Source organism: Rhinoderma darwinii, chromosome 2, assembly GCF_050947455.1.
Source record: "Rhinoderma darwinii isolate aRhiDar2 chromosome 2, aRhiDar2.hap1, whole genome shotgun sequence".
Taxonomy (NCBI): domain Eukaryota; kingdom Metazoa; phylum Chordata; class Amphibia; order Anura; family Rhinodermatidae; genus Rhinoderma; species Rhinoderma darwinii.
The window spans coordinates 437108065-437125100 of record NC_134688.1 but is presented as its reverse complement, the minus strand read 5'-3'; the positions used below and the strand labels follow the sequence as shown (position 1 = coordinate 437125100).

General features: G+C 40.6%; 1 protein-coding gene across 1 annotated transcript in view; it reads left to right on the top strand.

The window, feature by feature from the left end:
• Window positions 1-8923, top strand: part of NSUN3 (NOP2/Sun RNA methyltransferase 3) — a 50580-nt gene extending 41657 nt beyond the window's left edge. The window contains exon 6 of the mRNA XM_075854456.1: window positions 8657-8923. Within this exon, the coding sequence (XP_075710571.1) occupies window positions 8657-8915 (259 nt within the window). The 3' untranslated portion in view covers window positions 8916-8923. The remainder of the gene's footprint in view (window positions 1-8656) is intronic.
• The last annotated feature ends 8113 nt before the right edge of the window (window positions 8924-17036 follow it).

Genomic DNA, 17036 nt, shown 5'->3' with positions numbered 1-17036 from the left:
AGGCTCAGCTCCTGAGATCGCGCCACATTGTCAGAGGATGCTTCCACCGTATATGTATGGTGGATCTCGCTAAAGGGTTAAAGAGAAATAATTTTTATTTAAATTTATTTAAAAAAAACTTCACTGGGTGCATCCATATAGGTGACACACAGATACTTCCTGCATTGTCTGTATAGACTGCAGAAGAGTGTGTGGCCTCTATGGCACATGCGTTGAATGGCAGTTAAAGTGGCTATTTGCTTTGGACTATCTCTTTCTATAAGGAGGTTCCCTGACAATAAACTGATCACAGGGTGACACCCAGTAATCACCTGTAATCTGTCTGAAAACCCGGCTACAAGTGTTCAATTCCCCTGCAGCGCCAACACAGGAGAAATTAAGCATTACACAGTTACTATTCAAATCAATGGGCTGTACGTATAATGCACGGAAATGCTGCGTCCCCCAGAGCGAGAGATGCTCTTTTGTAGCTGCATTCAGTTCTGGCTAAAAGATAAGGGACCTGAACAGGAAACCCCGATCTATTAACTTATATTTCTATTACATGGCACCTATTAAAAGTATTCTGTAACCCTTCAGTTTTTCCATTTTTATTGTATAAAAAGATTAACAGTGGATCAAATTTTGTATTTTATTGCATTGTTTAGTGTATCTATCTTTTTTATGATCAATTTTTACCGTTTTTTCTGATCTCCCACATAAAAATAAAGTATATGTATCAGACATTTTATTGGCCTTCTCCAATAAAACCTGCATGGCAAGTGAGACATTTTATTTGCAGTTGCTTTAAAGTATATGAACTTGTTCAACTGCTGCTCTTGGGAGTCAATTGAATTTTTTTGTGTTGGAATGAAAAAAATAAGGTATTTTCAAAAAACGTTGCCGCATCGGAAAGCAAACAAAATAAAACGGTTAAAATAAGCAATAAGCAAATAATTGAAAGAAAGCTGTGAACTGCTGCAAATATCAGCCTTTGTGGAAAGTGGAATATTGCCTAAAAGTTTATGAGCTGTGTCAAACTGCTGTACAGTACTGGTAGTGTTGACGTTTTACCGGGCAGCTTGCCCGGTGGAACAGAAGATGGCAGTGTTGGCACAAGAACACGTTACAATTAATGCAAGTTGGGATTTAGCTGGAGTGACTTGTTTCAACTTTCTTTTAACACTGAAAACGGTAAATGATGGTGTCATTAAATCTGACCCTTTTCTCTGAATACTGCATATCTGTTCTTACATTAGAGTCTACTGTATATTTAAGAAGACAAAATATTAACGATGGAAAATATGAAAAAAGGTATTTTTAATCTGTTTTTAACATTTCTTCTGACATAAGTCTTTATGCCGGACATGTTTTAAAGTGATCAGCACTTCTTGTGTCACTGGTTTTGTGTGGGCGTGCATATATTATGTTTATGGGATGAATATATTAAATATGTGAAAGAATGTTTGACATTGAAGTGGTAATAACTCATTGTGGGTGTAAAGTGAGGGCTTAGTATGTTAACAGAGATCATATTTCTGATGGATGAATTAAAGGGCTGGTCTCACAACGACAACCCATTTCCTTTTGCCTATTAGGGCTTATAGACGTTTTAACATGGGGTCCCAATAACCACAGTGGAGAGCTTCTAAGAAAAAGCATCTCCCTCTCTGGTGGACTCAGCCTGGTCATTTATTACATGGGCGTCCATTCATTTATGGACACTGTGTAAAACTACATGACACTTCACTGGACGCAACTTTCCCTGGTGAAATGAGTTGAACACTGGGGATATCCGGTGCCAGATCCGTGGCGATCAGCTGATTGTCCGGAGGCTTTCCTCACATTAGGGGTTGTCTTGTTGAAACAACCTCTTTAAATACTTGAGACACATATAATGAAGTATGTTTTGAAGTTTTCTCGCCCTTATAATTAAAATGGATCTCCACCTAAATAATTTTTTAGAAAAATCTGATTAATACCACAGCCAGAATTGAGTAGGGACTTGATTTGTTGGCTACTAACCTTCTTTTCCCTGTCTGTGTTGTCAGCACTGTGGCAATCTAGTGTTAAACTGGTTGTCTGGGCATTTTTATATTTGTGGCATATCTTTAGGATAGGCCATCAATGTCACATTGGTGGGGGTCCGACTCCCGATAAGAACAACGATTAGTTGATTGATGAGCCTTCAGTCAGCTGATCGGACAACCCCTTTAAAGGGAACCTGTCACCAGCATTTCACCTATTGAACTTTGCTTATTCCTCACTGGCCGCTGCTATCAGAAGTTCATTGCCGTTATCCCCTCTCCTAAACTCCTCCTCCCACTGTAAATAACGGTCCACGAACATTTCGCGCTTTTTATCATAATAATCCGGTATCCCTTTGTGCGCACACACCAGAAGAGGACATCAATGCACAAACGTGGGATTTTGTGTGCTGTGGGAAGGCGAGGAGCTGTCAATTAAAAGTAAGGAGGCGGGGTAAACTCGGAAAGACTTGAGGAATGAAGATATGGCTCTTTTATGATCATTAGCATACAGTGTGGGAACACTAAAAAGCTGAATACTAAAGCTACTTATAGGTTATATAGAAATTATATTTCACCCACTACCACCAGGTATTGCTGTTTTAATAGGCGGAATGCTGGTGACAGGTTCCCTTTAAGCCGTCTAACTGTTTGCTTGTTCTGGATACACTGCATAACAACCATAGTCTTTTCAATGGTATTTTAAGTAACTGTTTCCCTAGCAACCAGTCTGTTTCAGATTATCACTGTACTGAAGACGGAGAAGGAGCAAGGGGACTTAGCAGGACTAAAATAATACCTCTCTATTAACTCGTATAAATATCCATATGAATCAGAGTTTTGTAAAACTTAGACACATAGATGAAACTGATTTAAAGAGGCTCTGTCACCAGATTTTGCAACCCCTATCTGCTATTGCAGCAGATAGGCGCTGCAATGTAGGTAAGAGTAACGTTTTTATTTTTAAAAAACAAGCATTTTTGGCCAAGTTATGACCATTTTTGTATTTATGCAAATGAGGCTTGCAAAAGTACAACTTGGCGTGTTTACAGTAAAAGTACAACTGGGCGTGTATTATGTGTGTTACATCGGGGCGTGTTTACTTCTTTTACTAGCTGGGCGTTAGGAATGGGAGTGTATGATGCTGACGAATCAGCATCATCCACTTCTGTTCGTTAACACCCAGCTTCTGGCAGTGCAGACACACAGCGTGTTCTCGAGAGAGATCACGCTGTGACGTCACTCACTTCCTGCCCCAGGTCCTGCATCGTGTCGGCCACATCGGCACCAGAGGCTACAGTTGATTCTGCAGCAGCATCAGCGTTTGCAGGTAAGTCGATGTAGCTACTTACCTGCAAACGCTGATGCTGCTGCAGAATCAACTGTAGCCTCTGGTGCCGATGTGGCCGACACGATGCAGGACCTGGGGCAGGAAGTGAGTGACGTCACAGCGTGATCTCTCGAGAACACGCTGTGTCTGTGCACTGCCAGAAGCTGGGCGTTCTGAAGAGAAGTGGATGATACTTCTCGTCAGAACGCCCCGATGTAACATACACGCCCAGTTGTACGCACATAATACACGCCCAGTTGTACGCACATAATAAACGCCCCGATGTACGCACATAATACACGCCCAGTTGGACTTTTACTTTAAACACGCCCAGTTGGACTTTAGAAAGCCTCATTTACATAAATACAAAAAGGTCATAACTTGGCCAAAAATGCTCGTTTTTAAAAGATAAAAACGTTACTGTAATCTACATTGCAGCGTCGATCTGCTGCAATAGCAGATAGGGGCTGCAAAATCTGGTGACAGAGCCTCTTTAAGCAGTTTTGTAGAAGAAAAAACTGTTCTCATCAACGACAGTGTCTTCCTAAAGATATAGGAACGTTAAAAGCCTATTTGTCACATGAAAAGACATGATAGTCATCTCATAGTAGAGAGGGGAGTGCATTAAATCGAATCATTTTTATTACAAATAGTGTCAGCATATCTTTGTAATAATAGAGTTAGTAGAAAGTGTATGTGGTATATAAATAGGATGTGTGCCCGTGTTTATTGTTTTTTTTTTTTTTATGCTAAATGTGCTGGATCGCAAAGTACCTGTTTGGAGCATCGCTGACCTGTCCATATTCACACTTGCTGGTTTTCTTTTTAGTGCGCTTGTCTGCTTCAAATTTCTTTAAAAATAATAATCTGAAAATGGGGTTTTTAGAAATTAGACCGCTTTCAGGGTGTGATGCAGTCATTTCAAAGCATAGCCTACTTTATCTTTTTTTTTTTCCATTTGCATGCTTCTATTTTAATCTGCGGCATTCGCTATTTTTAGATTCCATAGTGATGCGGCTCCAAGCTTTTCCACTACAGACACATGTGAACCCAGCTTGAAGGTGTTCTCCATATTTATCGAGACAGGCACTGTATCTGTTGTTATGTACCATAGGTCCCACACTATTTGAGTCCGTAAGAACCCATATCAGGGACTTCAGGACACAGAATAAAGAATTTGTTTGTAAGCATGCCGGATGGAAACAAAGTGCTGCCCTTGTAACTGCGGTACTTGTGATATGCCGCTAACCAAATTAGTGCAAGATCTGCGTTACATATTACGGATGAGCAAATACAGTGATCATTTCACTACCCTTTATAAAAAGCAGAAGAACCCCTGTAATATATTCTCACCAATGATTATACAGATCATTCATTGTACATTTTTATGATGTCATAGTTAAGTTCTCTTCACACTAGCGCCACATTTTAATGGATCAAAATGGAAACCATTAACCACCGTGCAATGTATGCGTCATAGGAGAGTGCTATTTCCCACACTGAGATATATCCGTCATAATAAAATGGAGTCAATGTCACTGTACCCATGAAATCAGCAGCAGGAACGTAGCTGTTATACACAGCCCTGCTCCTGCCTAGCCCGGCCTCACCATGTTGAAAACCAGGGAGCTATCAAAGATCCCCCAGGACTGTCTCATGGAATTGCCTGTTAAAAGGGTTTTCCCGTCAGGGACATTTATGACATATCCACAGGATATAGCAGAAAAAGAATGGCGACAGCACACTGCGACACTAATGCCACCTAAACCACTAAATATAAATAAATATGCACTAAAGCTAAATCCACAGGAGATGTCATAAATTGCAGGTATATGTGGGTCCCACCTCTGGGATCCGCAACTATCTCTAGAATGGGGCCCCCCAAACCCCGTTCTACCGCTCTGTGTTGCGGCTGAAGCGTGTGATTTACGACCACGCAGAAGAAAACAGCGTAGCTCGCTGAGCTATGCTTTTTCTGTAACTCCCATAGTAGTGAATTGCAGTTACGTTAGCAGCGTAGCATGCGAGCTACGCTGTTTCCATAACTACCATTCAGTTCTATGGGACTTACAGAAAAAGCGTCGGTGAGCTACGCTGTTCTCTTCTTCATGGTCTGAAATCACACGCTTCAGCCGCAACACAGAGCGGTAGAACGGGGTTTGGGGGGCCCCATTCTAGAGATAGGTGCGGATCCCAGAGGTGGGACCCGCATATACCTGCAATTTATGACATATCCTGTGGATATGTCATAAATCTCCCTGATGAGAAAACCCCTTTGTGGCATAGCACTTTTATTTTCTTTGTGCCCTCAAAATGAAATTAATAATGATTAAATGCTAACCTATATGTAGCCCAAAAGTTACAACTATAAAAAAGTACAACTTAAGCGGCAGAATACAAGACCTTATACTCCTCTGTTAATGCTAAAATAAATAACGTTTTATGAATGCTGAAATAGAAATATTGTGTCATATCCTTGACAACAAGAGTGGCCGGCCGCCTGCTTTGATCCATTTGTCGTATTACATAAATGGGAACAATAATGGAATTTCAGGTTCATGGTTTTTGTTTTGTTTTTTACCGTTTAGAATAGTATTCTCTCCAAACATATTTCCTGTGAGAGAACATGGGGTTAGTGATGTGCGACTAATCACCCCATTAAAATCCCACAAATGGAGGCTAATTGACATTATAGGGTCAGTCTTTCTCCATTATGTGTTAGTTATGTATTTGCTAGAAGACTATATAATAAATGCCTCCTGCAGTCAGTGACGGCTGAAACATCCACCACTGTTTTATGTCGTTTTTTATTTTTTTATATAACCTTGATCGCTAAGGTCCAGCTAAATCCCAGCCATGTCAAGCTGCTTATTGTTTTTTAGTCTCATTGCAATTATTCCAGTTCCAGTATAATAACCGTATCAAGCCTGGTGCGCAGTGTGTAAAATACAGAGGACTGGGCTTATAGATCAGAATCTATCCGAGCAGCAAGGAGGGATTTATGATTGTGGAAACCGGACCCCGGCTCTGTCACATTCAGGATTGATAATATTCCGTTCTGCTCTTCTGCGGGTTTCCAGCATTGCCATTCTGTGGGATTGGCACAAGACATGAACCTGTAGTTTAGATTCACTGCTCATGAATTATTCAACAATTTACAGCATTTTGATCAGCCATTATTTAAAAGAAATGACTGATATCCTGTGCAAATATTTCTATACATTAAATTTGTAGTGCAAAGTAATTTCGAGACCATTATATAACATTTTTTCTGCAGCTTCCTATGAAGGATCAATAATCCCTGATGGGAGTGATCAGACAGTGGTCAGGTGTCGCCTTCCAGAAAACATTTTTAGCTAAAGGAATAACATGACTACAAAAGTCACTGAAAATAACAATGGCAGAATCACCCCATACAGTAGGATGAAATATTGACAAGAAGACGGTTTACATTCAGTTGATAAATGGTTGAAACAACCTAATGTAGAGCGTTCATCTCCGTCTCACTTTATTGCACGCAGAAACGGGAAATATATATTTGTTAATCGAATGTGCCTGAAAGTTGAGGTTACACTTGTGTGATCTGGAGGTACAGCCTGAGCTCCAAAACACCAGATTTTCCAATGTGTCCAGCCGTATGCTAGACTATAAAAACAATCTAAGTATTGTTTACCCAGAGCAGCCCCTGTGTGACCATATTTTAAGCTTTTGGTTTTTCTGCTTACACTTCTTTTAACTAATATGCTATATCTATTTCCATTTAACTATTAAGATGCTTTGTAATGACAGTGTATATTTAGTTACGTTAAAGAAGCATTCTGGTAAAATCCCCCCTCCATTTGTAAACTTGATCAGATTAAAGGTAGTGACGTTTATTGTCTTACCAAGGCTTTATTTTAAATTAGACGTTCTGGGTCACTGTTCGGTGACGTGACCCGTGCGCTGACTCCCAGAATCTTTCAATGTCTGCTGAGTGGGCCGGAGGGCCGTCTCTCTGTGCAAGCCTCACTCCGAGGGTCTCATAGGCTTGCATAATCGTCATAGTGCCAGAACGGCGTGGCCAAACGGTATTACAGAGGAGTTAACTTTAAAATAAAGTGTCCGAGAATAGGTGTCACTATCTCACCTAATCAAGTGTACAAATAGAGCAGGGTTTGTGGGCAATGCTTACCTGCTATTTCACCTCTACTCTATGAAGATGCATCTATGATCAATGACTGCATCTTAACTGCATTATCTAATGCCTAGGTAGGCATCGAGTAGATTGAGCTCTGACTAGATCACTAATGCCTTAGTTCACTGGTCCGTAACCTATCGATCTCAATAAACTGGTGTATTATGGACAAGTGCCAAGTAGATTATAGGCTTGGCTGTTTTTTAGTTCATTGCGGCAGAAAATTCAGTCCACAGTGTTTGACTAATACATGGCACACTGGGGCTTCCAGAGGGCAGGTAGAATCCACAGAACTGTGCCACAAAGTGACGTCCAGCTGACACCGAACTGATGCCATTGCAGCTGTCTAGAATCTGCCACTCCTCATGATTTTCTTTCTAATGGAGGTCCTTTGGCTTTCAATGTTATTGGGGGACTATGTTTTGGTGCTTTTATTGGGGGCACAGCCTGATGACAATGTTCCTGATGGCATTGTTCCTGATGACCTTGTTAATGAAGACATTCTGATGGCATGATTAATGAGAGAAACTCGGGTAGCACCATTAAGGAATAGTTTGAAAATACTTTTATTGCGATACATCTTCAGTCTTCCATATTATCCCGGTAGATCTCTGTGTCTCCAAGTTTGCTTATCCCTGGTTTATAGAAGTCTGAGGTAGTCTAAAATCCACCTCCTATTCCTCCTCCCAACTTCATACTGCAGCTCGGCTTGCTGATTGGATGCAGCTCGGCCAGATTGGATGCTGTGTAGAAACCCAAGCTCACCAGGCAGTGCAATAGAGAGACAATTTTCCTCTACAATAAGAATGGCAATAAACTACAAATAGCTGGTCCACCCAAAATAAAATATCAGATAATTGGCGCACATACTCCCAACGCAGTATGAGTGTTTAATGTAGTTTTATCATTACTGGAGGTTGTGCGGCAGGATGACCCTATTTGCTTGCTAAGTTCTTTGCTCTAAATTGAAGGACATTCAAAACCAGGTCAGTTGTTCGTGAGGGTCAGACTTTTACCATTACAGTTTAGATCATAAATGTTTAAGAATTTGTCAAATAAAGGAATTTCCTCTCTGACCTTGTGTATAGGATAATTTCCTTTTTATAACACTAGTTTGTCTTTGTTCTTGTTTCTAATTACACGCAGGTCGGCAATCCGTGCCCTTCGTCCCGGAGGATCAGTGGTGTATTCTACATGCACATTATCGGAGGCTGAAAACAGTGCCGTGGTTTCCAATATCTTGAACTCTTGTAGAGATGTCATCTCCGTGGACCTGAGTGACATGGGCAATACATTATCTCACGAGTTCACATTTGCAGCACATGTAACTCATGGACTTTTAGTGCTCCCAGATAAAGGAAAAGCCTGGGGACCTATGTTTGTATCTAAGCTAATAAAACTATAGTTCAATTTCTTGTGGGTTAATATAAATTATTATAGTAACTGCACTTAACTAAATTCCAAAGTATTTAGAAAATACGCGAGGGCAGCAAACTGAGCCTTTGCCCTGGGTGAATGAAAGTCTAACTACGACCCTGCAAGAACTGAGAGAGGGTGTCTATAAACCATAGGAGACTGGCAGGACGATCCCCAGTGAAGATCTCCACATTGCGTGATTACTAATAGTAACTCCTTTTTTCTTAATAATATATTAAATTAAATTGAATCTATGTAATCTCCTATACCATATCAAATATTTAACGGATCGTCATAGCTTTATGTGCCAAAATGGAGAGCTGCTCAATGGCGGACCCGTCACCTCCATGCATTACATAGAAGGCTACTCATTTAAATGGCATCATGTAATGTTAGATTTGTCTGCAGTGGCTGCTGCAGGCGAAATGTAGGGCTAGCTGTGTTTCCCCCAGTGATAACACCTGATGATCAAGGCGTAGAGAAGACGAACCCTGATCGCCACACCGGCTGCATTTTGAATAGCGCTTGTATTCGTGAGACAACTCCTTTAATGCAATGATCAAACAAATATTATACCTTCTATAGAATCAACATTTTACACAGCGTGCTACACAGTCTAATACTCATATCAATTTATTTGTTTAGAATCTGATTTATGTACCTCAGGCAAATGTACACCTTTTATATAAAGTGAGTAACATGCTGTGATTGTTAGAACCTACTGACGATATAAAGGGAACTTTTCACCAGCATTTCACCTATTGAACTCTACTCACCCCTCGCTGGCCGCTGCTGTCAAAAGTTCATTGCCGTTATCCCCTCTCCTAAACTCCTCCGACCTTAAATAACGGTCTGCAAACATTTTGCCTCTTTTATGGTAATAATTTTGGAGTCTCAAAATAATAATAAACTATGTAATATACAAAAGTACACAATCTTTATTAGAAATGATACAACAGATAGCACGGAATATAAAAACGAATGAACCACATATGGAGATAAAGACAGTGCGGTCAGATGTAAAAGACCATTAACATGCAGAGTCAGCCAACCAAGGGAAGTCGGGAACCGCTCATATAACCCACAGGGAAAGAATCGTGCATATAGAATGACTGTGCCCAGATGTATAGGGAAATACTGCCTATCTACACATACAATATGTATGAACAGGCTTGGGAAAATCCCAACAAAATACCTGGGCAAAAATAGTCAGGCAAGGTAAGACTGTAGTGATAGATAGAAAAACAGTAAATGTGTCATACAGAAACCCGATGCCAGCATGTACCCTGAGACATAATGGAGAGCGGAAACAACGACCCAGAACGGAAGGATGAATAGCGCCTCGACGCGCGTTTCGCCAAGCAGACCGGCTTCGCTATTTTTAGGGCTATGTCCCTTTTTTGTTCGCTTTAGGTTGTCTACTTGTATCAAGAGACCCCTTTCTATGCCATTGTTTTGGTCAGAGGTCTTGTAGGTTGTTCAATAATCTTGGAGTCTCGTTTGTTCCTCTTATGCCCACCCACTGCCGAAAACTGGCCCACTCTGAATGCTGTCAATCAAAAGTAAGGAGGCGGGGTTAACTCGGAAAGGCTTGAGGAATGAAGATATGACTCTTTTATGCTCATTAGCATACGGCACAGGAACACAAAAAAACTGAATACTAAAAGGTACAGAGCCGACTAAGAAGACAATTATAGATTACATAAAAATTATTTTTCACCCACTTTCACCAGGTATTGCTGGCTTAATAGGTGAAATGCTGGTGACAGGTTCCCTTTAAAGGGATGTCTACTTACCTTGGTACTCAACCTCTGCCCTTTGTGTTACTTGGTGCCAATTCCTGGAGGACTGTCAAACTTTCTCATTCCTTCTGTAATATTGCATCTGGAGGGCAAACATTGCAATACACCCGTTCCTCTGCAGTTTAGCACTTATTTTCTTTACATGTTGATCCAGAAGATGGAAACAACAAAACTCATGGGGTAGGTGCCAATATGTCCTTGCGTGAGGAAGAAAAACAACCCTTTCTTGCTTAGAATAAGTTCAGCAAAATTCTTACAATTACCACGTAATCCCATATGGATATCATAGTAGGTTGGTGGAGAGAAAAACGGATCTATCTCGGCGCTGCTGTGTGGTCCAAGTCGGTGGAGAAACGAGTAGTCTCTTGTAATGTTGATGAATGTTTTATTGCAGTAGCAACGCGTTTCGACGCCGAACTGGCGTCTTCATCAGGCATAAAATTGTTTTAAAACAGAACAGTATAAATACACACCACTGAGTAGTGATTGGCCCAATTCAGATGGGGCAGAGGTTGACATAAAAAAAACGCCAAAAACTTTGGGGGTCAAAGTTCAAGATAAGAATAGGTAAATAACAGAGAAAACAATGTATACTGAGGTTAAGTAATAAAAACAAATGGTACTTGATTAAATACACAATTAAAATGTATAATGGGGGATAAGCTAAAAAAGAATACGTGTCACATCTGGATTTGCGGCACTTATGGGAACGCAGCCTTTTATTGAAAAATAGGATATAGTTCCCAAAACGGTGTTTATAAACTTAGGACGGCAATGATGTGTGTTTATTGTTGTTTTATTACCTCTCTCAGAATTAGGTATTTAGATAGTGTGTCGGTTTCAGTTTCTTAGTGTTTGAATCGTTGTCAAGGAGACCATGTAAACTACGGTGGCCGGGAGGGACCAAAGTTAGGAGGTGGGGCGCATGTGGTGGAACGCATGGTGGCCCGCACGTTGACACGCAAACCACGGGGGTTCGTGTGGATGTAATAGGAGAGAAATGAAAAACCTTTGCTGGGGACACGTAGGTAAGAGGAATATATTGTAATACAGTAATATATGTGTATCTGGGGGATAGTGTATCTGGGGGATACACTATCAGTAAAACTCACGATGCTCCCGTCATTCAAAATCCAAACAATTGAAGTAAAACATCTTTACAACTATCCCCCAGATACACATATATTACTGTATTACAATATATCCCTCTTACCTACGTGTCCCCAGCAAAGGTTTTTCAGATCTCAGACACCTGTGATAATTATTTTGTCAGGTGTGCCCTATCAAAGAAAAACTACTTAAGAAGGACGTTCCACATTATTAAGCAGGCCACAGGTTTCAAGCAATATGGGAAAGAAAAAGGATCTCTGCTGCCGAAAAGCGTGAAATAGTGCAATACCTTGGACAAGGTATGAAAACATTGCATATTTCAAGAAAACTTAAGCGTGATCATCGTACTGTGAAAAGATTTGTGGCTGATTCAGAGCACAAACGGGTTCGTTCAGATAAAGGCGTACTGAGGAAGGTTTCTGCCAGACAAATTAATAGAATTAGGAGAGCAGCTTCTAAAATGCCATTGCAAAGCAGCAAACAGGTATTTGAAGCTGCTGGTGCCTCTGGAGTCCCGCGAACCTCAAGGTATAGGATCCTCCAGAGGTTTGCAAGTGTGCATAAAGCTATTATTCGGCCACCCCTATACAATGCTCACAAGCAGAAAGAGTTGCAGTGGGCTTAGAAATACATGAAGACTAATTTTCAAACCGTGTTGTTTACTGATGAGTGCCGTGCAACCCTGGATGGTCCAGATAGATGGAGTAGTGGATAGTTGGTGAATGGCCACCATGTCCCAACAAGGCTGTGATGTCAGCAAGGAGGTGGCGGAGTCATGTTTTGGGCTGGAATCATGGGGAGAGAGCTGGTAGGCCCCTTTAGGGTCCCCGACGGTGTGAAAATGACCTCTGCAAAGTACGTACAGTTTATGACTGACCACTTTCTTCCGTGGTACAAAAAGAAGAACCGTGGCTTCCGTAGCAAAATTATCTTCATGCATGACAATGCACCATCTCATGCTGCAAAGAATACCTCTGTGTCATTTGCTGCTATGGGCATAAAAGGAGAGAAACTCATGGTGTGGCCCCCATGTTCCCCTGACCTCAACCCTATTGAGAACCTTTAGAGCATCCTCAAGCAAAATATCTATGAGGGTGGGTGGCAGTTCACATCAAAACAGAAGCTCTGGGAGGCTATTCTGACATCCTGCAAAGATATTCAAGCAGAAACTGTCATTCACAAATTCACCTTCACAAATTCAATGGATGCAAGAATTGTGAAGGTGATATCAAAGAAGGGGTCCTATGTTAACATGTAACTTGGCCTGTTAAGTTTTTTTTGATTGAAAGAGCTTTTGATTTCTGTAAATATGACCTCCTGATGCTGAAAATGCAACAAATTACCATTTTAGTTCTCTTTACAACCTTTAAAATGTTTTGATCTCTGTTGTGCATAATAATTTGAAACAGTGCACTTTGAGTTTTTTACCTCTAAAAAAAAATCTGTTATCATTAGGAGATTTGTTCAATAAAATTTGCATTATACTCCAACAGTTGATGGCTTAAAGATTATACTGACTGTCATTTGCATCGACTATTTAGGAAAATCAGCTAAAAATAACATTTGCATAATAATTTGGAATGCGGTGTGTATGTGTGTATATACAGTGAAGGAAATAAGTATTTGATCCCTTGCTGATTTTGTAAGTTTGCCCACTGTCAAAGTCATGAACAGTCTAGAATTTTTAGGCTAGGTTAATTTTACCAGTGAGAGATAGATTATATAAAAAAAAACAAACAGAAAATCACATTGTCAAAATTATATATATTTATTTGCATTGTGCACAGAGAAATAAGTATTTCATCCCTTTGGTAAACAAGACTTAATACTTGGTGGCAAAACCGTTGTTGGCAAGCACATCAGTCCGACGTTTTTTGTAGTTGATGATGAGGTTTGCACACATGTTAGATGGAATTATGGCCCACTCCTCTTTGCAGATCATCTGTAAATCATTAAGATTTCGAGGCTGTCGCTTGGCAACTCGGATCTTCAGCTCCCCCCATAAGTTTTCGATGGGATTAAGGTCTGGAGACTGGCTAGGCCACTCCATGACCTTAATGTGCTTCTTTTTGAGCCACTCCTTTGTTGCCTTGGCTGTATGTTTCGGGTAATTGTCGTGCTGGAAGACCCAGCCACGAGCCATTTTTAATGTCCTGGTGGAGGGAAGGAGGTTGTCACTCAGGATTTGATGGTACATGGCTCCATCCATTCTCCCATTGATGTGAAGTAGTCCTGTGCCCTTAGTAGAGAAACACCCCCAAAACATAATGTTTCCACCTCCATGCTTGACAGTGGGGACGGTGTTCTTTGGGTCATATGCAACATTGCTCTTCCTCCAAACACGGCGAGTTGAGTTAATGCCAAAGAGCTCAATTTTAGTCTCATCTGACCACAGCACCTTCTCCCAATCACTTTCAGAATCATCCAGATGTTCATTTGCAAACTTCAGACGGGCCTGTACATGTGCCTTCTTGAGCAGGGGGACCTTGCGGGCACTGCAGGATTTTAATCCATTACGGCGTAATGTGTTACTAATGGTTTTCTTGGTGACTGTGGTCCCAGCTGCCTTGAGATCATTAACAAGTTCCCCCCATGTAGTTTTCGGCTGAACTCTCACCTTCCTCAGGATCAAGGATACCCCACGAGGTGAGATTTTGCATGGAGCCCCAGATCGATGTCGATTGACAGTCATTTTGTATGTCTTCCATTTTCTTACTATTGCACCAACAGTTGTCTCCTTCTCACCCAGCGTCTTACTTATGGTTTTGTAGCCCATTCCAGCCTTGTGCAGGTCTATGTTCTTGTCCCTGACATCCTTAGAAAGCTCTTTGGTCTTGCCCATGTTGTAGAGGTTAGAGTCAGACTGATTAATTGAGTCTGTGGACAGGAGTCTTTTATACAGGTGACCATGTAAGAGCTGTCTATAATGCAGGCACCAAGTTGATTTGGAGCGTGTAACTGGTCTGGAGGAGGCTGAACTCTTAATGGTTGGTAGGGGATCAAATACTTATTTCTCTGTGCACAATGCAAATAAATATATATAATTTTGACTATCTGATTTTCTGTTTTTTTTTATATATATAATCTATCTCTCACTGGTAGAATTAACCTAGCCTAAAAATTCTAGACTGTTCATGACTTTGACAGTGGGCAAACTTACAAAATCAGCAAGGGATCAAATACTTATTTCCTTCACTGTATATATATATATATATATATATATATATATATATATGCTTTGCCCCTACTACATCCAGATAGTGATGGGATGTTACAGGATTTTCCTATCAGAGAGTTGACTACAAAAATATGGCCATCACAAGCTTTTATTGACAGTTTCTGCCGCCGTGACAAACGCAAAAAAAAAACCTTATGCCTTTTCCACAATCTCGTGTCTATTTTCCAATAAGCAGCTGCTCACAAGTCACATCCTCTTCTAGTGCTTATCTCTTTCAGTAGGGACCATCTCAGAAAGTTATCCTTCGTCTGTCAAAAGTGCTCAGCTACTGACCGCCTCAGCTGGCCAGACTTGGCTGCTCTGCCAGGAGACAACACAGAAGAGTAAGTAAGTTTTTGGCAGGTCCGATAAGAGCACCATCTGTGCTGTTGTGCCACAAGTAACCCATTGGACAACCTTAATCTAATGTCTATGGGGGGTCGAGGAGTTACTATCAGACACCCTCGGGCATCCATTCCCATGGAAGAGAGGAATAGATTAGGTTTGTTTTCCCTGGTTGTGAGTCTAGCAGTTCCGATAGTGTTTGTCGGCTTCTCAACTCTCCTATCGAGCAGAATGGCCAGGTTTAGTATTTGTTGACTTGCATCGTTCTGCACTTAATGAGAATATCTTGCATTATAGGTGTACATAGGCTACAATGGGCCCGATTGATGGCAGATGACTGTTCTTTTGCCATGCATTTGCACAGTATACATCGGTAGAATTTTTTTCTTATGGAAGCGACGACTACACTTTTCAATTCAAGGGGATAGTGTGAAATACGTATACACCACGTTTTTACAATAGTAGTCAATGGGCAACATTGGAGATATATGGGCAACAATAGATTTTCATAGGGTATATGGGTGAACATGGTGTGAAAGAGCCAAAAGGAGGTACTAAGTAGTGTTGTCTTTTATTAAGAAGTATGCTGTCTGCGGGGCAGGAACAGAGACAGTATCCCAAGATTGTCATTCATGCAAGATATGCAATACATTATCTTGGTATCCCCAGAACAGGAACACACTGAGATTTGGGCCCCTCCATAGAGGTAGTCTCCATCTGCATTTACTATTCTTGTTCCCACTTTTCAGAATGTATAAGCAATGAAATCTTTATAACTGCAGATGCTTTAGTATACCTCATGCATGAACATTAAGCCTCCTTTCATTTTAAATTCATAAAGTCTTGTAATTTAAAATGATGATTTATATTCCGGCGCTGTCATAGGAAGCCTAAAAAGCCTTATTTGTTAAGTTGTTTACTGGTAATAAGAGACTTGTGTTTACTGCAAAGGTCAGAGACTCCATTGACATTGCCTTTCATCTCTCCCAGATTTACTAAATAGGAATTGGAAAGGTTAAACCATGTCAAAAAATCAGCTTGAAGTTTCGTCCTCTTGCTTTAAGTAGTCACTTTGTGCCAGGATGTAAATTGAATTACCAAAGATGATTAGTAACAATAATTGTTTTGTGTTTTGCATATAAAACCCTCCAAGCATGAGAAACACTTTAATAGTCTATATCTTTTCTCTTTGTAATTATCGGTTATTACTTTTTATAGCACATCGGCCTTTCCTGTATACAGTGTACTTTATCTATACTTGATCTATGGAAGAGCTCTTCCGCTAGTAGCATATACTGTATGTCACTAAATATGATAAATACATAAAGAGGCTGCTAATATTTTTGACATTTCTGCTGTGCACTTTACTGCAGAGGTCCCCAATTATTTTAAGCGCCTTTCAACTTTGAGAAATGTGTATAAGACATATTACACTCAGAGATGCTCAACGGGCGCCATGAATTCAGGATGGCGAGCAGAAATATTAAGTGTGGAGAAACCAGAAAACAAGGGGAAACTTTAATTGTGGGTGATTATCCCAACTTTTTGTAATGGAGGGAATGACAAATAATAATGCCCAAAATGTGGGCCTTAAGACTTTTGCTGCCAGAGGGTTATTGGACATTTTGCACCTCTG